Below are 21744 nucleotides of genomic sequence, written 5' to 3'. Positions count from 1 at the left end.
AAACATTAAAACCGTTGTTAATAATATTATATTGTATTCAGGCTTTTTGCTTAATTGAGTAGGTTATAGCTGATTTTGCCACAGGAGGAAAAAATGATTAATGATATGAGATATGATGGATATGTCAATCTGTTTCACTATAGTAACCATTTCACTGCATATATATATGTATCTTATAACATCATAACATCATGATGTATAACTTAAATATACACTATAAAATTTATTTTTGAAAAATCTAATGAAGGAGACAAAACAATCCACTTAAATTGGATTTATAGTGGCGTTGCATTTAAACTCTGGTAAGGTTTTCCCGAATATTTTGAAGTTGAATTCTCTGTATACTCATATGTGAGTTCCTGGATCATCCCCGTTTTCCTCGTAGTGATACCCCATGCTCATACAAGGCACCGCATGTGTCTTTCCTTGAAAACGAATGGACTTGGAAAATCCTTGTAAGGGCTGATAAGTATTTTCGTTCTGCTTTCTAAGGTGAAATAAAATGTTGGTTGCCAAGGAACTGAGAAATTCACTAATATTTATCCAAATAATTTCCACGACATGGCTGTGCAGAAAAAAAAGGAGAAGAGCATTGCTGGCCTGTTTTTCTAAGGGGAGGGGATGAGAGTAATCTCAAACACAGGGGATTAGACATGCAGACATCTTATGCCTTGAACCAGCCACTTCCCCTAGCTTAGCACAAAGGGCTTTTAGTAGACTGGCTTCTCTGAATTATTTTCTTTTATTTTTTTCTTTCTTACTTTTAGAATATTGAATTTTGGTTGGGAAAGAATATATCTGCCTTGTCGAAAATACTGGGAAATACAATTAAAAAAATAGAAATGATCTACCCTTAGTGATAACCCTTCTGAAAATAAGAGTGGTGGGGTATTTTTGCCAGTTTTCTCTTTGCATATATACAGGAGTGTGTGTGTGTGTGTGTGTGTGTGTGTGTGTGTGTACACATGCATTCACATACACACACCTTTTTACAAAATTGGAAATTTGCTGCATTTATGATTTTATATCATGTATTTAAACATTTTTATTGCTTTTGTCTTATTAAAATGAGCGATACATGTTCATTGTAGAAAAATATTTAAATACAAATAAGCAAAAGGAAGAAAAATAAAAATCACCAATAATTCCATCCAGAGATAATAATGGCAATGTTTTGATGTAAGTGTAAGTAGTGCCAGTCTTTTTAAATTTTTTTTGTCCCTCCATGAAAATTTATACTTTTTTCTTTTACAAAATTAAGATTATGTATACCTACACATTAGGTTTTGTCACCTTTATTTTTTCATTTTCCAGTAGATTATGAATATTTTCCTTATTGTTAACTATTTGCCTACTTCATTTTTAGTGGTTTTACAGTATTTGTTGTAGAGATAGGTCCTAAGTGAGTTCTCCAGTCCTCCATCATTAAGGACATAGGTTTCTTTCATTTTTTTCAATTACAAATAGCATAGTAGTGACCATCCTTGTTTTTGCACCCATCCACATCTATTTCTTTACGATATATTGTTAGAAATAGAATTGCTCGTCAAGGCATGTGTGAAATGAATTTGACATTTGTGTCTTTTTACAATAGAGAAATTATTTACGTAACCTTGAGAAAAGCATTCTTAATAACATTTTGAGGAATGAAAAATGAAATCATGACTTTTTTTTCTATAGAAGAGCCCAATGATGTTGTTCCAAATGAAGCAAGGATTCATAAGGAAGAGGACCACCATGCAGTATCTGCAGATAATGTGGTATGTACAGTTTGAAATTCTTTCCTCATTATGTAATGGATTTCAAGGACATGTTTGCAGTTGGTGACAATATCAGCCTTGTCAGAATAAAGTCTTGTTCCACTTCACAAACCAAAACCTAGGTTTTCCCAATGAAATTATATCTCTTTGAGAGCTTAATAAATGAAATTTAAAATGTTATCATTTTTACCTCAATGATACCTTTTTGATATAGGAGATTTGCAAATATAAAAACCTAATACTTAGTACATATATGACATTTCATCCATAACAAGTTGTTTTTCTTTAACACATTTAGCAAAGAACAGATTCTTGTCATTTGACATGGAAGAATTAAAACGGAGTTTAGCTTGAGATCATGAAGGAAGACTTTGTTAGTTCTGGCACTTGTCTCCAGGGATTTCTGACTCTGAGTTCTCTTCTCAGACCATACCTATGTATACTGTGTTTGTAAACTTTTCTTCTTTCTAGTTAAAATTTCTAGTTAAAATGGACTCTGTTAGTCATCTTAAAAATCATAGTAGAGGAAGAAAGACAGTATTAAGTGTTTGAATAGCAGGCAGAGGCAGACTGCATGTGTATTAAACTGGGTTTTGTGAAAATGTAAACATGTAGTGATGTTTAGTAAGCAGCTGTTTTAGCAGCATCTAATTATATTCTGACCCCATCAAGTAATACAGAAATCAGAATGGTATTAAACTAAAGTCTAAGCCAGGCACAGAAAGAGAAAGACAGCATGTACTCATTCATAAATGGGAACTAAAAAAATAAATAAAGAAGGAAGTAAAGAAAGAAAGAAAAGAAAGAAAGGTCAGAATAATACGATGAACTTTTAGAAGGAGAGAACAGAACTGTAGTTACTGTGTTGGGAAAGAGGGAGGGGATTAGTGAGAAATTGGTTAAGTATTACAAAGAATGATTACATTTTGTAATGATGAATATGCTGATTATCCTGATTCGATCATCACACATTGTACACAAGTATTGATATTCAACTCTGTAACCACAAATATGCATAATAAATTATGTTTAAATAAAAAAGATAAAGTTAGGCATAAAAGAAAATGTCATTGTGCTTTTGATATTGCCTTTGAATCAGTATTTTGTGTTTAATTACAACCATTATAAAATGACCCCTGTAATGGATTTCTCTGTTTCAAAATGGCTGTGACTTCAAGATTTACCCTGGCTTTCATTATAAACATTATTTATTTGTCACTATAATCCTGCCATATCTCTTTAATAAAAGTTGAGCACGTAAAATACAGTTTTCCTCTGTTAAACATCAACAGTATATAACAATGTTTTCCACATGCAGAATATAGTTAAAGATTGCATTTTATTGATTTTAGTCCTGGTTAAAGTCGGTGTTTGACCCTTCTAACACTAGATTCAACAGGCATATTGGAAAACAACCTTTCAAAGTCGTGTTTTCATCTGGTAGCCATTAATAATTGTTTTCCTCGAATTTGAATTATGCTAATATTCTTAAATTCCACCTAGTAATAATATTCTTCTGCTATAGATTTGAGTTATAGTGTACAAGTTATATATGATTATTTACAAATTGAAACCTCTTTTCCCCTAAAGACATGCTAATTTTTAGCCTGAATTCCTCTGCATTGAATCTCCCTTGCAGCAGACATTTGATGATAATGAATGAAGTCATGGCATGGGATGACTCACAGTCACTTAGGCACTTATTTTTCAAGAACAATTGATGTTCAGAGACAAAACTCCAAACTTCCAAAGGTTGATCTTTTCTGCCTGTAACTTTTGAGTGCCCGCAATTATTCATGGATGACAAAACACACAGACATATAAAGCCTATTTATATGCACATATCTATACAGTGGCCTTTGGTGCATTTCTTCCTGAATTGCCTAGGTTCTTTTTCCCAGAACCAATCCAAATAAGTAGAGAATCTAAAAAACATCAAAAAAAAAAAAATCAAATCTGAGGTCTAGGGAGAGCAGACATGATTAAGCCCCAAGTTTATAGTGATTATAATAGAAAACAAAACATCAGATTCATCTCCAGGCAGCAGTAGAAAGCAATTTCATTGCAGCTGTCCTCCTGACTCAGAAGCCTGCAGGTCACAGACCTGTAATGATATCGTATCCTTGTAGGCAATATATCAAATATGACCATTCCAAGTTTATTTGTGACTTTTAATCAATATAAGTATTGGCGAATATGAAGCACGATTTCAAATTCTACCTACAACATGTTGCTGTTAATGTGCTCATTCTTAAAAGTCTGTTAGTGACTAAATCTAGCTTAACTTTTCCCTTTTAAAAATTTTCTTTTGTGTTTTTTACATGCAAAAGACAAATTTAGAGCTGATTTTATTTATGTCATTTGTTTTTGCCTTACCCCCATGGTGGGAGCATTTTCTTATGTTTTATTTATTTTTTGTATATATTTATGGGGTAAAGAGTTATATTTCAATACATGCACAGTGTGTGCTGATCAAATATCAGGGTAATTACCATATTTGTTAGCATGAAACTTTATCATTTCTTTATGATGACAGTATTTTAGCTCCTCTCTTCTAGCCAATTGAGAACATACAACAAGTTACTGTTAGTTATCAATGGTTATTCTTTTCATCAGCACTGAGCTGTTTTGTGCATTCTTTTGATAGATATTTCATTAGTACCTACTGTGGGCGATATACTGCACAAGCTATGCTATACCTGACTTCTAAAGCTAAGGGTAGATTATTCTCTCTGTCTCTCTCTCTCTTTCTCTCTCTCTCTCCCCCTTCCTCCTTCCTCACCCCCATTGTTATGGTCCAGTGAAGGAAACAAATCACCAGGCAATTTTCATCATTACATCATAGACGTCTGCTTTCAATTGTCTAGCTAATGGAGTGCAGTAAATACATGAATTTTTAAAAATTGCATTTGACTTTGGAATACATGTCATATGTTGACATTTTACATTAGAAGTCAAAAACAGGCATGTGAGAACTTTAAAAAGAAAGCTCTTCCTATCAATCATATATGTTTACTATTAAAATAGACTACCCTTACAGGAAGCGAGCTCCCTGTTACTGTAGGGCGCTATTTAAGCAGAGTTTGAAGCCTATTTTTTCAGCAATATTGTGAAAATTTTTCTATTTTAAAAAGCATTAAAGTAATTTTCTATTTATTTAGTAGTCATCAATTAAAGGCTGAGGAAGGTGGCTCAAACACACACTGTGTGTAGCACTGAGGAGCCAGTCAGGTATCAGAATTTATTCCAGATAACCTGAATATTGAATGTATGTGTTCTATACATTGTTGAGTGCGGTGATAATGATCTAATCTGTATTTATGAAAACTTCTCTACTTGTGTTACAGAAAATAGAAATTATTGATGATGAAGAAAGTGACGTGATAAGTAATTCCGAAGTAGAACAAGTGAATTCTTTCTTGGATTATAAGGTAAAACTAATTTCAAATTCTGAATTCATTAAGAGAGGGTATTAAATGAGGCATACTTTTACAGTATCTATGTTATTCCCATTTGATAAATTAAGCATTCTGGGGCACTGAATTGTTTCTCTCAGGCTACTTGAATATCACTGAGAGTGCTGGGTATTTTAATTACTGCTGGCTGGTTTAGCAGTTTTGAGTTTAAGCAAAAAGTTTGTTCAGCAGAAATAAGTTTTGATGGCATACGATGCATAGTGGTGTTTAATGAGAAACTTATGGCAAAGCCTTTTGGAAGCCAATGTTCACTTTCAAATGGCAGTAAAGGGGAGACATTTTTCCAGTGGCAATTGCTAATTTTATTTTCAATTGCCACTTCTTCTGAAGACCGTTTTTTAAAAAAATTATAATGTACCTGTTCTAGGAGAGGTTTAAAAGCAATTCCCGAAGTAAATATAGAATGAATATGAATAGAGATGACCTTTTCTTAATGTCACTTGTTACTAAACTGAAAAGCTTACTTTGACAGCATGCCATACATAATTTTGTTTTTATTTAATTTTGACATAAGCTATCAGTCTGTCTGTCAATATATTTTCTGCATAAATGTATAAATGCTGTCCCTTTGTTAATCAGTATGCTATCTTACTAGGGCCTTTCTGAAATTTTGGCCACGCAGTCCTTCTTTCCATACACATAAACCCTTTTCTTGGAATATTATCAAAGTTCAAAACAGAAATTAGTAATCTTAAAATGTTAACAGAAAATAACATTTAATCATAAAAGGCAACAGCTGTCATTTTCTCAAAAATCTTTTCAGTTTTACTATAATTGAAATTTATATCATTCAACAAATTATTTTTTCCAAATTTTCATAACATGTCAGGCTTTAAAATATTGAACATTGTAAACACAGAAGGAAATTATCTTTTAAAATTTATTTGCCAAGTGGTCAAAGAACACTGTACAATCCTGTATTTAAACTGTATTTCCAACTAACAGTTATGAAATTATTGGTTCTCAAGTACGAGAGATCTTGCTAATCTCTCCTACATGGTCATAAAATATTTCTAAATGGCAGATCAGGACTAAAGTGGTTCTGTAGGCCACCACTTGGCACAGGCTGTGGAAACTACAGATGAGAGGACTGGACTGCACAGCTGTTAAGTGTGCTCCATTTAGCACTCTCAAACAGGTCAGATAGGGTTGGGCCTAAGACTTAGAGGATTCTTTCCAGGACCTCTCCCCACTGTGGTGGCAGCCCACTTGAGAAGGTTTGGAGCTGAGGAGCAGGACAGGTCAAGTCAGAGTGTCCAGTACAGAAATCTTAATCAACATTTTCAATGAACTCTAAAAGCACATTTAGTAATCCAGTATTTTCCATTGTGGTAAATGCTGTGGGAACAAGGGGTCCTTCACTTCCCCATTAAGGATGTCTTCATAACTCCTCACCAACCTACAGAAACTTCTTCTAACTCTTAAAATAAGCACTTATGTAGAAAATATATTTTTATAATCATTATTTAAAAATACATCAATTTACTTAACCTGTGAACTTTGCTACCTTAATTCTAGAGTAAGGGTAAGTGAAACCTCATATAGCAGTTCTCATTGCTGATTTCTAAAGATAAATTAATTCATTTATTCATGCACTCAGCAACTAGTTACTAAATACCTATGTGCCAGACTCTTAACCAGGTGACACATAGGTGAAAAAGATAAGCCTCTGCCTTCAAAAAGCTTGTGTTTAAAATAGCCTTACCAGTTTAGAAATTTAATCTGTCTTAAATTTAACTTAAAGAGAAAACTGTTGTACTCTATTTGCATATACATACTAGTACTCCTTGTTTAGGGATGAAAATCACTTTGTTGGTTTCTTAAGTATATTCATAACAAGGTTTTTGAAGGCAGAGGCTTATCTTTTTCACTTATGTGTTGCCTGGTCAAGAGTCTGGCACATATGTATTTAGTAACTAGTTGCTGAGTGCATGAATAAATGAATTAATTTATCTTTAGAAATCATTTTAATACTGTTGGGAAAATGGAATAATTTAATCAGGCCCCCTCGCCTGCCTGGCTGGCTGGGGGTGGTGCGGCACATTCTATACAAGCAAATTGTGTGTGTGTGGGTGGAGTTAGTGCTCCTGCATGTTGCTGCAGTTTGCCTGACGTTGACTGCCTCAGGCATCTGCACGTGCAGCAATGCTCTCAAAACTACAGCTTCCAAGGACCTGTTTTGCCAGTTACCTAGCTCATAAACCTGTGTGTGAGGGGTCTGGGGACCCAGCCTGGCATGTGGAGAGTTTGTGACCCATTCTGGACAATGGGCTTGAAGGGTTTGTGAGCTCCAGACCCAGCCCTAGCTTGACAATTGGCCCAGTCAGCAGGATTACGGGCAGGTAAAAGAGCTCGACAATTGGCATCACAAACAGGATTTTGACATTAGCCCAGCCCAACAATTGGCATAGTCTGTGACAGGATTCTGAGCAGCTACAGGAGATGAAAGCCCTAGGAAGAAGGAGGAAATGTGGCTACTTTTGAATATACTCTCCCCTATGGCCACCTTCCTGTTGACCGGGATCTCGTTGCTACACACTGTACTGCAAGGCAGCATAGACCAGGTACTACAACGCAAAACCCCTTGGGAGGGGGAGGAAATTTGGTTATCCTTGAGCATGTGGTACCCGGTGGCCACTTTTCTGCTTACCGGAACCTGGCTGCTGATCACTATGCTGTAAACTGATCGAGATTTGTAGCAGAAAGCAGAGTTGTTGGAAGCACGGATGAATGTCCTGGAGGACGACATGCAGCGACTGGCTACTCCTGCCTCTGGCCACTGCTGCCTCTCACACCAGGGAAGACGACCAACCCAGTGGTGAATTGGGGGAAACCGTGCGTCTCCAGGCATGACCTGTTATGCACAAGAAATTGAGACACAAGCAGCCTATGGGACCAGATGGACAACCAGTGGTGACCCAGTTCACCACCTATGTCCCGTATACCCAGGCTGAACTGGTTGACTTGGGGAGACAGACCAGGCAGAAACATGGGGAGACCCTGGCTGCTAGGCTGCTGCAGTTATGGGACCTAGGGGTGGATAGTGTGATGTGCTCTGGTGAGGAGATGGAGAAATTGGCCTCCATTATCATATACCCGTCCCTGGGGCAGCAGCTGCAGAATAGCCACAGATATGCACAAGGGTGAGGTAATCACACCTTGATGGACTGGGTGAATGCAGCTGCCCGAACTGTGTGGGCAAACGCTGGAGAACTGCCCGAGATTGTGAGTAAATGGCAAACATGCTGAGCTGGTCCAATCATTCGGGAGCTGGGGATGCAGCAGTCTATGTTTAATGTGAATACTCGTGGCCCAGACGATGGAAACTTTACAGGCAGCATGAGAGACACAGTGCTGCAAAATGCCCCATCAACGTCCTTTGGGTCACTGACGGCCATACTGGCCCCATACATTGGTCGTCCTATACATGGAGTAACGACCGTGATAGCCAGCTTGGGTGAAGTAGAGGATAGAAGACAAGCAAAAGGAGTCTGAAAGGTGGTAAGACCAAACCCCAAGAAATGCTCAGGATTTTATCACGAAGGGACCAAGCAAGACTAGCCATAAGCAGATATGGCTTGACTTGCTTGCAGCAGGGGTTGATAAAAAGAAAATTGACCGGCAGCCAAATACAGTTCAGTTTTCCTTGTGGCAGCAATTGCTTCCTGAACAGCGTTTTACCAAAAGTCCAGAAACAGATAGCAGGGTATGCTTAGTGGATTTAAAGGACTTACTGGTTGCTTCTGAAGAGGTGGATAAACTGTTCCATTTTGATTAGTGAGCAGGCCAAGGTACTCGTCTTTTGGGGACAGGCGAGGACCAGAGGCCTCATGTTAAATTGGCAATATATTGGTCAAGGACAAATGTGCAGTGTGTTTTGGCATTGGTGATACAGGCACAGAATGTAGCCTGATATATAGCAATTCAGATAAATTTCCAGGGGCTACAGTTCATATAGATGGCTATGGAGGACATAGTACTGAGGTCAAAGCTGTGTCATTGCCACTGGGCGTAAGAAGGCTACCTCCTTGTGTATATACTGTATATATATCCTCTGTAGCCGAATACATCTTGGATATGGATGTACTTTATGGTTTGTACCTGCAAACAACAGTTGGAGAGTTTCAGCTGTAAATACAGACAGTAAAGCCTGTGTTATGAGGATATGCTAAGCATGACCCACAGGTGTTACCCAAGCCAAGACGTGTAGTTAATGTAAAGCAGTATCACCTACCAGGAGGACATGCAGAGATAAGTGCCACTATATTGGAATTAGAGAAAGTTGGCATTATTCATCCAGCTGATAGCCCATTTAATGCTCTGGTAAGGCCAGTGAAAAAGCCTGGTGGCACCTGGAGAATGTCTGTAGATTATCAAGAACTGAACAAAGTAGTGCTTCCTTTGCATGCAGCTGTGCCTTCAGTTCACAACTTGATGGATCAGCTGATGAGTCAGCTGGGGACTTATCATTATGTACTGGACCTTGCAAATGCTTTTTTCTCCATTCCAATCTTGGCTGATAGCCAAGATCAGTTTGCCCTCATGTGGGAAGGAAGACAGTAGACCTTTCAAGTATTACCCCAAGGTTATCTGCATAGCCCAACCATCTGTCATTAGGTTAGGTGGCTGGAGACCTAGCCAAGTGGACTAGGCCCAGCATGGTTACAATGTTTCACTACATTGACGATGTGTTACTAACCTCTGATTCTCTTGCAGATTTAACACAGGCAGCTCCAATGCTGTTAAGTCATTTGGAACAATGTGGGTGGGCCATGAACACAGCCAAAGTGAAAGGACCAGGGCTGTCAGTCAAATTCCTCTGAGTGGTCTGGTCGGGTAAGATGAGGGTCATCCCAGAAGCTATTATAGATAAGATACAGGTATATGCTTGACCCACAACTGTGGCTCAGCTACAAGTATATTTGGGACTTTGGGGGTATTGGAGAGCTTTTGTACCCCATATGGCCCAAATGGCATGCCCACTATATGCATTAGCAAAGAAAGGAGCCCTCTGTGATTGGACTGAGGAAGTAGAACAGGCTTATCAGGCTACAAAAAGGGCAATAGAGCAAGTACAAGCTTTACAACTGGCCAACCCCACTAAGCCATTTGAGTTACACATACATATAACCCAGGAGGGGTTAGGATGTGGCTTGTGGCAGAGACAGGACCGATTCTGCACACCTGTAGGATTCTGGTCTCAGCTCTGGAAGGGTGCTGAAGTGCGCTACATCCTAATAGAAAAGCAATTAGCAGCTGTGTATTCTGCCTTGGGAGCCACTGAAGCTATCACAGGAACTGCCAAAGTCCTAGTAAGGACAACATACCCCATAATAGGTTGGCTGCTCACGTGGGCCACCAACCCTAAAATGGGCATTACTCAGACTCCCACTTTGTCTAAATGGAAAGCATATATAGAACAAAGGAGCACTGTGTCAGCGAATCCTCTGTCCAAAGAGTTGTAAACTGTGCTAGGCCCAGTAGAGGTCATGGAGGAAAGTTTGACACAACTGTTACCCATGGAGGTGGAGGATACACCTTTCCATGAGGGACAGGGACCTATCACAGAGCAAGCTTGGTATACAGATGGCTCTAGCATGGGACCTTCAGCATAGTGGACAGCTGTTGCTGTCCAGCCCTTAACAGATACCATGTGGTATGAAAATGGCACAGGGAAAAGCAGTCAATGGGCTGAATTGAGAGCAGTATGGATGGTGATAAAAAATGAGCCTGGGCCATTAACCATGTGTACTGACAGCTGGGCTGTGTACAAAGGTTTAACCCTTTGGATCAATGGTGGATGGTAGGCCACCAACTCCTGTGAGGAAAAGCCGTGTAGCTTGAGAAGAGTTATGGGAATTGGGGCATGAGGAAGAAGTAACTCTTTCCCATGTCACAGGACACTTCCCCTTAGCCAGTCCAGGAAACGATGAAGCCGATGCCTTGGCTAAGGTAAGATGGCTGGAGAGAGCCCCAGCTACTGATGTAGCCCAGCATTTACATCGACGAATGCAGCACACTGGGAGTAAAACCATGTGGATGGCAGGTCAAAGATGGGCCTTGCCTATAAAATGGGAAGATGTAGTGAATGCCTGTAATGCTTGTCCAGTATGTGCTCAAGAGAGTCCACACCCCCGGTGGGTGCCCCATACAGATGGGCAAATAACGCAAGGAAGGGTGCCCCTGACTCGATGGCAAGTGGACTTTGTGGGACCACTGCCAAGGTCAGAGAATTTCAGATACATCTTCACAGCTGTTGATACAGCCACTGGTCTTCTGTTTGTATGGCCTTGCAATGCCCCAGACCAGGTAAACACTGTGAAGGCATTGAATAGCTTTATGGCTATGTATGGTTGGCCTGTAGTTATAGACTGATAATTGAACCCACTTTACTGGACATGAAATTCAGAGGTGGCCTCCCAGTTGTCCATTCAGTGGAAGTTACATGTGCCATATCATCCCCAAGCAGCGGGAATGATTGAATGGTACAATGGCCTTTTTAAAAAGGGACTAAGGCTATCTACCCAACCCCCATTCCTGAAGGGGTGGACATGGTGACTATGCCTGACAGTCAGAATTCTAAATGAGAGATCCCACAAGGGCGGACCCTCTCCAGTGGAAGCTCTGTTGCATAGGGCTGCAGCACCTGTACAGCTGCAAATCACTACTAAAGATAAGCTTTTGAAGTCAGGATATGACAAGAATGGAAATATTCTCTTACCGGCCCCAACCTGTTTGCTACAAGGACAGACAGTACAATAAGAATGGCCTTGGAGAATTAATGTCCCCCATATACGCTGGGTAGGTTTAATAGGGCCTTGGGGAAAAGGATTAGAGGAAGACTTGCAAGTTTCACCTTGGGTGACAAGTACCTGGCCTCCTCGAGTAAAGGTACCATGGCCTGGAACAGATGAGTGCTCTATTCCAAAGGGCACATTTGTATTATCATTATGGCCAATTATGAGTTCCCCTATACTGTTACATGTAGAACCTACAGATCCAACAGTGTTAGCAGATAAAGTATGGTATCATAAGCCAGGTAAGATACCTATTCCTGCAACCATCCTTTCTCAGGATGGCAAACTGGCATGTATCTTACCAGAGAGGTGAGAACGTCCCCTATTGGTACCAATAATTCTTCGTCTTTTCGCCCATAGTGTTCTGGCTGCAGGCACTGCACCAGAGTAGACTGGGTACATACATACGTTGGCGTGATCATCTACTGAATATGCATTGAACTACCCATCTGTATGACTGCAGGATTCCCATGGAGGATCACACCAATAGTGACTACTGACCGGACATATGTGGCTAATAGTTAAAAGGACAGAAGTACAAGCCTTAAGACATATTGAACAGACAATAGGTTGTGTAAATGTAAGGGTCATTTATCCTCACTAAGGGAACATTGTGGAAGATTCTGAACGCATAGATTGTATGGAGAGGGACCCTGAAAGGGTGGATTGCTGGGAAAATGGAATAATTTAATTAGGCCCCCTCACCCGCCTGTCTGGTTGGGGGTGGTACTACACATTCTTTGTAAGCAAATTGTGTGTGGGGGGCTGGGGTTATTGCACCTGCGCAGTGCTGCAGCTTGGCTGGCATTGACTGCCTTGGGTGTCTGCACGCACCGCCATGCTCTTTAACCTACAGCTTCCAAGGATCTGTTTTGCCGGTTACCTAACTAATAGACCTGCATGCGAGGGGTCTGGGGACCCAGCCTGGCATGTGAAGGGTTTGTGACCCAGTCTGTACAATGGGCTTGAGGGTCTTGTGAGCTCCAGACCCAGCCCTAGCTCAATAATTGGCCCAGTCGGCAGGATTACATGTAGGTAAAAGAGCTCAACAATTGGCGTCACGAATAGGATTCTGACATTAGCCTAGCCCGACAAATACTATTATGCAAGTGCTCATTTATATAAAATCACTTATGATTAGGAGCTGAATCATTATAAATTTTTTTTTCCACACTGAATGAAACAGTCTGTCACTCTTGGGATTTATTGTAGCTAACTGAAAGAATGTTTCCTATGGTTCATTTGATAATTATTACTATGCAACCATCAATACTCAGTCTGGGCATAGTGGAATTTCTGGTGGAGGTACATTACTAGGAATCCATATTGCTAGTAGTTCTAACTAACCCAAAATACTTATGAGACAAGTTGCTGGGCTCAGTATGTGAGGCATGAGTAGCTATATCATAAAATAGCATCTCAGGCTTGGTAGCCATTAATAGCCTGCTTAGAGATCAGAGCTCTTGTCCATATGGAGCATTGAAGGCTCCCTTCAAGCATTGTGGAGAAGAGTTGACAAAGCTTACTGGGAATGCAGAACAACAAGAAAATTAGTTATATACTGTTTTATGAAATTCAGTGACTGATGTTATCTTACTAGTTCGTCTCACATTTACTTAGGAAAATCTCTAAAATACACATAAATTACTGCCTGTTCTCTAGGAAGTGTTTAATAGAATTGCAAAAGGCAGCTCTGAGAAGAAAATGCCTATAATATTAAATATCTTAAAGCTGTTTATGTTTTTCAAATATTGCATAAAAACTGAAGAGGGCAAATATTTGCATGAAGAATTGGAGACTTACATAGCAAAAGATGTTTTCTGACTTTTGCAAATGTGAATTAATGTTTTAAAATGTTTTCTAATGGACTGTGAGTGCAGCTCAGAAGGACTGTGCATTCAAATAAGACAGTACTATACTGATGACAGATATCTCCTGTATTCAAAAAGACTTCTTGTCAGCATTTTACTGATACTGCTTTGACAATAAATACTAATAAAAACAAAGGTTTTAGAATTAGTAAAATATATTATGGCAGGAACATGCTAAATGTTATTATAACTAGTAACTTAGATTGTTGTACAGTGCCTCTAGATAAGGAATTTAGCTTGTGAAGATGATTCACTTGATATTAAATGATCTGAAAAAGAAGCAGTTTATCAGATAAAATAAGTTCCAAACTGAACCGACAAAATAAATGATGCAGTAAACGTGTTCATAGATTGAACGTGATTAATACAACAGCATCTTCTCAATTGAAACAACAAAACACCCATAGAATCAACCGAATTTAATGTATTTTTAACAGCTTTTTGAGCAAATGCTGTTAAAGGTCCTGCTCTTTTAGACCGGTTCTCCAGCTGTAGAGAATGCTGATAGCCTAGTTTCATAGCTTTCAGCAAGGGGGCTGTATGATTCTTTTTATTTATTACTTTTTAATAATTTTTATTTTTTAAATTGTAAATTGACAAATTACAGTTGTATATTTTTATGGGATAAAAAATGATCTTATGATTTATGAATACAATGTGTAATAATTAAATCAAGCTAATTAATATATCCATTACCTCAAATCCTCATTATTTTTTGTAGTGAAAATATTTGAAACTTACTCTTGTAGAGATTTTGAAACTTACAATACATTATTATTTACTTTATTCACCACACATACTATTCAGCTTTAAAAAAGAAAGAAATTTTGCCATTTGCGAAAACATGGATGGAATTGGAGAACATTATGCTAAGTGAAATAAGCCAGTCATAGAAAAACAAATACTGCATGTTCTCACTTACACGTGGAACCTAAAACAACCAAACTCAATTAAGCAGAAAGTAGAATGGTGGTTACCAGAGGCTGGGAGTGGGAGAAATGAGGAGATGATGGTGAAAGGGTACAAAGCCTCAATTAGACAGGAGGAATAAGTTTTTTTCCTCTGAGATATTTTTTTATTTTTAATCAGATTTATCAATTTATTATTTCCATATGATAAAATTCACCTTTTAAGTATACAGTAAATATACAGTTAGATGAATTTTGACAAGTGGACATAGTTATGTAAACACCAGCACAATTTGTTTATTCACTTGCTAATGAAAGCTTGGATTATTTCTAGTTTGGGACTATTATGAATAAAGCTGCAATGAATATTCATATATAAGCCTTTTTGAGGACTTGGGTTTTCAGTTTTCTTTGGTAAATTCCTAAGAGTAGGATTGCTGAGTCATATGGTAAGAAATAGTGTCTTAAATTTTATAAGAAACTGCCAAAATGTTTTCCAAATTGGCTGTATTGTTTTACCCTCCACCCGCTGATTGTTCCACACTCTTGTCACCACTTGGTATTGTCAATCTCTTTAACTTTAGACATTGTAGTATGTTAGTAGTAGTAGTTTTAATTTGCATTCCCTTAATGAAAAATGATATTAAGCATCTTTCCACATACATATTGGTCATTCATATATCTTCTTTGGTGAAGTACATGTTCAAATATTTTGCCTACTTTTTGCTCTGTTGCTCATCCTATAGTTGGGTTGCAAGAATTCTTTATGCATTCTGGATACAAATTCTTTTTCAGATAATGAGATTTGCAAATATTTTCTCCCAATTTGTGGCTTGTATTTTTATTTTCTTTACCGTGTCTTTTGAAGAGCCAAGTATTTTTTAATGAAATATTTTTTCTTTTAAGTTTCATGTTTTTTGTGTACTATTTAAGAAAAATTTTTCCTAACCCATGGTCACTAAAATTTCCTCCTGTTTTCCTCTAGAAGTTTTATAGTTTTAGGTTTTACATTTAGGTCTATGATTCATTTCTTGCTAAAATATGTGAGGTAAGGGTTGATCGCCTTTTATTTTTCTTTTGCATGTGGATTTATGTTCGTTCAACCACTGTTTGTTGAAAGACTGTAATGTCTTTGTCCATTGGATTACCTCAGTACCTTTATTGAAAATAAATTGACTTTATATGATGGCACTTCAAAAAGTTCACGGAAAAATAGAATTCAAACGTAACACAGATCTTTCCATGAACTCTTTGAAGTACTCTCACATGTGTGGCTCTATTTCTGGACTCTCTATTCTGTTCCATTAATCTATGTGTCTACCCTTATGCCAATACCATACATTCTGGATTACTGTAGCTTTAATAGTAAATCTATTCAGAGCACTTTCTATGGCCATTATTTTATTTAAGCCTTAAAACCCTCCAAGCTAGAACTATTAAGGATTACCAGAATAATATCCATTCTACTGATAAGTATACAAAGTGACAGAGAAGTTAATTGGCCTACCCAAGTTTACAGTTATCAGTAGACCTGGTACTAGAATTCTCCTATATCCTAGTCCAGTGTTCTTTTCCTGCACAACTAGTAAAAACAGTGAAGAGAAACTGAGTCTCACAACTGTGGTACACAGTGGTACATTTGCAGATATTTTCTGAATAAGAGACTCCTACTTAAATGGTTGGGGGGGGTGTCTCAGCAAACTACTTAAGATAGTTTTGGTAATTTCAGTCCCTCCTTGGTACAAAATAACCTTTATAGTTCTCAGTATTGGGTTTTTGAATGGTACATTCAGCATTGCTGCATCTACTATTGCTGTTGGGGCTAATTGGACTCTATTCTTAATCCTAATCCAAATGCTAATTAGGCTTGATATAGGAGGGGGTCTTTCCAAGAAGGGAACTATTTCTTGGTTTTTCTTGTACTGGAATTTATTTGATGGGATTTTTAAACTTGCAAATTGTTTTCTGTTGGTGATTTGCTTAAAAGGCAGCCTTTGAATAATCAGATAATTTCCTTCTGTGCTTTATATTCCTGTATGCTAACATTTTGTTTTCTTTATTGTCCCTCTAATTTGATTGCTTTTTTAGAATTTTATTGTGAATCAAACATGTATAGTCCTAGGTTTACATAGGGTAATTGTATTCTTTGATGTTTTCTCCTTCAGAATGAAGTCAGATTAATTGAAAATGAGCTAGAGATTCAAAAGCAAAAATACTTTAAACTTCAGACTTTTGTTAGAAGTTTGATACTAGCTATGAAAGCTGATGATAAGGAACAACAGCAGGTAGGTCCCAGAAGTGACTGGTAAACTGCAATGTGTCATGTTGAAAAATGGCATGTCACACTTGGGTTCTTTGTATCTTTTCACTTTTATACTTCATTCTTGCTTGGCATAGAGGAAGTGTATGTCCCTTTGTGGCCTTTTTTAAACACAGTTTTCTTGAAAGTAGGTGTTTGTATTTTCTGTGCTGCTTTAGTGGAAAATGAAAATAATTGATTAACACACTTTAATTCCAGGCTATCCTTTAAGTAGGGGGAAAAAAACTAATTTCTAAATTAATTTCATAGAAATTTCTCAAAATGTTTGTGGTGACCGGGGTACCCTAAGTAGAGAGGCACATATTTTGGGACCTTTTGTGAGTAAGAGAGGTAAGGCATTTATTTGGCTTCCTTTTGGTTCTTAGTTACCTGCCAGCCCCCACTAGAGTTCACAAATGTTTGGATATCTTCTATTTTATTCTGTGCTATGTTGCTCATCACCAGGAAAATATGAAATCACTTGTGAAATTCTTTTTGACCACAGTGAATCACTTACTTTTCCCAACTTAAGTAGAGTGTTTGAGTCTTCTACTCCTAAGATGAAATGTAATGTGTTTTTTCACTGTGTACTTTTGTTTACAAATTCCTCTCAAATTGCATTTTCTCTCATATTTTCATATGAAATGTATATAATAATTTATTAGGTTTGCTAAAAAGAATTGTAGGATTACATTAAACGTTTCATTTAATAATAAATGATACCACATTTGCCTCCAAGTTGTATACCACCATGCTGATTCCTTGCCAGAGAAGTTCCAGTGAGTATTGTGAGACACAGGTAACCATTATTTAGGAGGCAGTCTCAGAGGTTTTCATTCGGCCAGGAATGTCAGGAGTACAAAAATGTATCCCTTATATCCAAGCAAGACTGCACATACATAGCCCATCTCAGACATCTCCGGGGGAAAAGATTAGAGTCTTAGCCTCCCATAATCTTCCCTTGTTTTCAAAGAAAAAAGTCTTTATACATTTTACTGAAGTGCTGAACCACAAAATTTAAGCTAAAAGAATTTACTCATGAGGCGCAAATCAGCATGTATATTATGTGTCCAATTTCATGAATTTTGCTCTCACAGACTCACACAGCACACAAACATCCCAAGACAGTAACCTTCAGTTACCTTTGCAAGCTTTATTTAAGCATATTGCTTTATTATGTGAGTAATGCATATTCCATGACATATTAAAAATGTGTTTGTTTTTTAGGAACCTAAAATACAGATTTTAAATGAATAAGAGTGGTAGTCTTGAACATGGTGCCAAGAGTACTGTAAATTTTGAATAACTGTAAAAAAACAAAATTAGGTACAACCATAGGAATAAGTTGGAATGAGGTCCAGGTCTCAAAAGCCATAACATGGTTTTGAATTCAGAATTATATGGCCAGCTAACTAGCAGTTATCTATATCTCTTCACATCTGGGAACAGCACACAGACTCCATTGTATTTTCTAATTTTAACCTCAGCCCTGGCTTGGCACTTTTCCCAAGACCACTAACAAATAAGCAGCATAACTAATGTGCATTTTTTTAATCCTTCTCATTTATGTTTCCTCTGATAAAAGACTAATAAACTAAGATATGGACAAAAAGTTGGCTGAAAGAAAGAAAAAGCGATACAAAAACTGTACTGAATGTCGTAGTCTGCATAATCAGCACCCCAGATAGAAACTACTGATTTTCATAGTTGAGATCAGATGTAATAGATTTCAAAATGTGGTCTCAAAATATAAAAGACACCAATATTAGTCCACAAAAGTTATCCAGGTAATTTTTAAATTATTGAAATTTAAACTATGAAATTTAGAGGTTTATTTCTGGAAGAAATTAATTTTTATTCTACCTAATAAAAGAGAACCATTGTGTCATTGGTTTCTCATTTAAAAAAAAAATCCTCAGTGTCTTTCCATTAGCCTTGATTTGGGTAAGTTGAGTGAGATAAGTGGTCTACAGAATATTCTGGACTAATGAAGAAGCCAGGGTTTAAAAATATATGATACTCTCTGACTAAAATATTAGATTACCCATAGTTTTTTTTTTTTTTTTAAATCAATAGCCATTTTAAAATCAAAATAATGTTGTCAGCATTGTACTAGGTCATTCATTATAGTCTGTCTTCCTCTGATAGTTCACTATGTGATCCTAGCCAGGTCAATTGTCTTTCTTGAATTTCAATTTCTCCACTTTGCAAGGAGGATAAAAATGAGTAATATCACAGAACTTGGCATTCACACCCTAGGGCCTAGAATAAGTGTTATAGAGACTGACCATATACTTGGCAAATGCTTTAATCTCTTGGGAAGAATGGCACTTGATCAGACCTTGAAGATAGTTTCATTGATGAAGAACCTATAATAAAGAAAGTTAATTGTGTTTGCTTTAGTATCTATAAAAAAGGTAGTTCCAACAATTGGCATAATTCAAAGGTTTGTCCAGTGTGCCAATGTTGCAATCCAGCAAGATATTGAAAGAATTTTGAAGTAGACTTCATGCATTAGTACTGCCCTGTACTGCCTCAGATATTAAAGTGTTTATATTTCTCACCACGCTCATTTTAGTTGGTCAACTACATGTAATGCAATGACAAAGAAATAAATAATAGTGCTTCTCTGATCTGCAGGTCTCCTCACTAGAATTTAGAATATCATTAAATCTCCTCATCCACTTGACTTTCCAAGACTCTAAGCACATGCCCAGTAATTGTAAATTTGGACACTTTGCCCTCTTTAATATGTCATCTTCAAAATTGCAAAACGAACTAAATCTAGTGAGGTATTTCTCACAGACTGATCAGCCAATATCAGCAAATATTCCATTACACCTGGACTGGGTTACTAGTAAACCACTGTTCTAGAAGAAAATGGCTCTCTGTTTTATTACTGCAACCCTGCACCTTAGAAAGCATGTAGTACCTTTGGGTGACTTTGCTATGTAAGTACTCTCAGTTTCAGCAAGAAGTTCATGGACAATTTAATTGCATAAAATAAATAATAGCTGTTCTTTCAGATAGGAGTTAATCTTTCCTTACACACCCTGACAAAAAGGGGAAAGTTTTAATCTTGGTTCTGTGCTGCAAGGCAAAAAGTATAGGATTTGTAGCTGTCACTTCTTTTAATAAAGAGAATGGGAGAATACTGTCCTATTTCAACAGTGATTTTTTTATGTTCTCCGCCATGTCCTGTCTTTCTGTTCCTTAATTGGGTAGTGACAAGCTTTCATTTATTCCTGTTCCCTTGGTCCTTATTAAACACTGTCCCCAAAGCTCACAGTACAAGTAATGCTGTCTAAATATTGCCAGATATGCTACATTATTTTCAGTATTGGGAGCAGCAAATCAATTATTTAGTTCACTATTTCTTATGATCAAGTAGACATCAGCAATGTCAGGCACATAAAACTTGATTAATCATTTATTTCTCTAGTATGAATGCATGTTCTGCAACTCCAGATGAAACAATTAAACCATGGCAAAGCTTTGTTCATGGTTCTTGACTCATCCTAATTATTCCAGCAGAGAAATGAGCGGGCCCCCAGATACATCATTGCAACAGTTAGATTCACTGATTCAGCTGTGCCCTGGTGGGTGCTTGGCCATCTGTAGATGTGGACATAGCCTAAGGAAAGAAAAAAATTCACTTGGTCTTTTCAAGTTGTTAAAGTTTAGTCTAAAGTAAAATAGCTGAACTTCTTTCCTAACTGCTTTGCTCATTCTCCCACTGAAGAACAAAAACAGTCTTTTATGAAATATGGTTTTCTCTAAAAGATAGCATAACTGGGCACGAATATTTTTAATAAAAAGTACAGTTCTAAAACCCTTTAGCAGTGATGTGTGAACACTCAAAACTAGTATGAAAATCATTTACATCAAACACTTCAATACACTTGGTTCAGAATAGTTGCTCATTTCCCTCCTGATTTCACCTTTATGAAAGTTTTCACTCTACATAATCCATACTCTCAACATCTAGTATTTTGTTACTTCCTAAATAGTTGAATAAAGAATTTTTCTTTTAGGTACGCTATTGTATAAGATCCCAAAAGAGAAATGATTGTTTCTTTAAATCCGTAAGAATAAATCAACATGAGAGGACTACAACTATTAACATAAAGTTGGGGGAAAAAAATCTATCCACATACTAATCCAAAAAAATTGATTTTTCTGACTCAGGCACTGCTGTCAGATTTACCTCCTGAATTAGAAGAGATGGATTTCAATCATGCCTCGCTGGAGCCTGATGATACCTCATTCAGTGTGTCTTCTTTATCAGAGAAAAATGCCTCAGACAGTTTGTGATTTGAGTGGGGGGATACATGATGCAGCCCTTTGGCTGCCTAACTGTTGTGCATTTCAAGATAACTGCGTTCTGTTGTCCTGATATTCTTCAGTTGGAAAAACACATTGTTGAAACAAACATATTCTGTGAAGGATGGAAAAGATATAATGGCTACCATGCAAAAAATGTATGTGAAATTTAAGGACATTGTTTGGGTTTTTTTCCAAACTGATGGAACTCTGGAAAAAATTGTATGTGTTGAGTATCCCTTAAGTGAAATGCTTCAGACCAGAAGTGTTTCTGATTTTGGATTTTTTCAGATTTTGGCATATTTGCATA

The 21744-nt window shown here is 37.3% G+C and overlaps 1 protein-coding gene across 1 annotated transcript in view; it reads left to right on the top strand.

Annotated features, from left to right (window-relative positions):
• HDX (highly divergent homeobox) overlaps positions 1-21425 on the top strand; it is a 150932-nt gene extending 129507 nt beyond the window's left edge. The window contains exons 6-9 of the mRNA XM_063084379.1: positions 1681-1760; positions 5108-5191; positions 16978-17097; positions 21300-21425. Coding sequence (XP_062940449.1) covers positions 1681-1760; positions 5108-5191; positions 16978-17097; positions 21300-21425 — 410 coding nt within the window. The remainder of the gene's footprint in view (positions 1-1680; positions 1761-5107; positions 5192-16977; positions 17098-21299) is intronic.
• The last annotated feature ends 319 nt before the right edge of the window (positions 21426-21744 follow it).

This window comes from Cynocephalus volans, chromosome X (genome assembly GCF_027409185.1).
Source record: "Cynocephalus volans isolate mCynVol1 chromosome X, mCynVol1.pri, whole genome shotgun sequence".
Lineage (NCBI taxonomy): Eukaryota > Metazoa > Chordata > Mammalia > Dermoptera > Cynocephalidae > Cynocephalus > Cynocephalus volans.
This window is presented reverse-complemented; position numbering and strand designations above follow the sequence as displayed.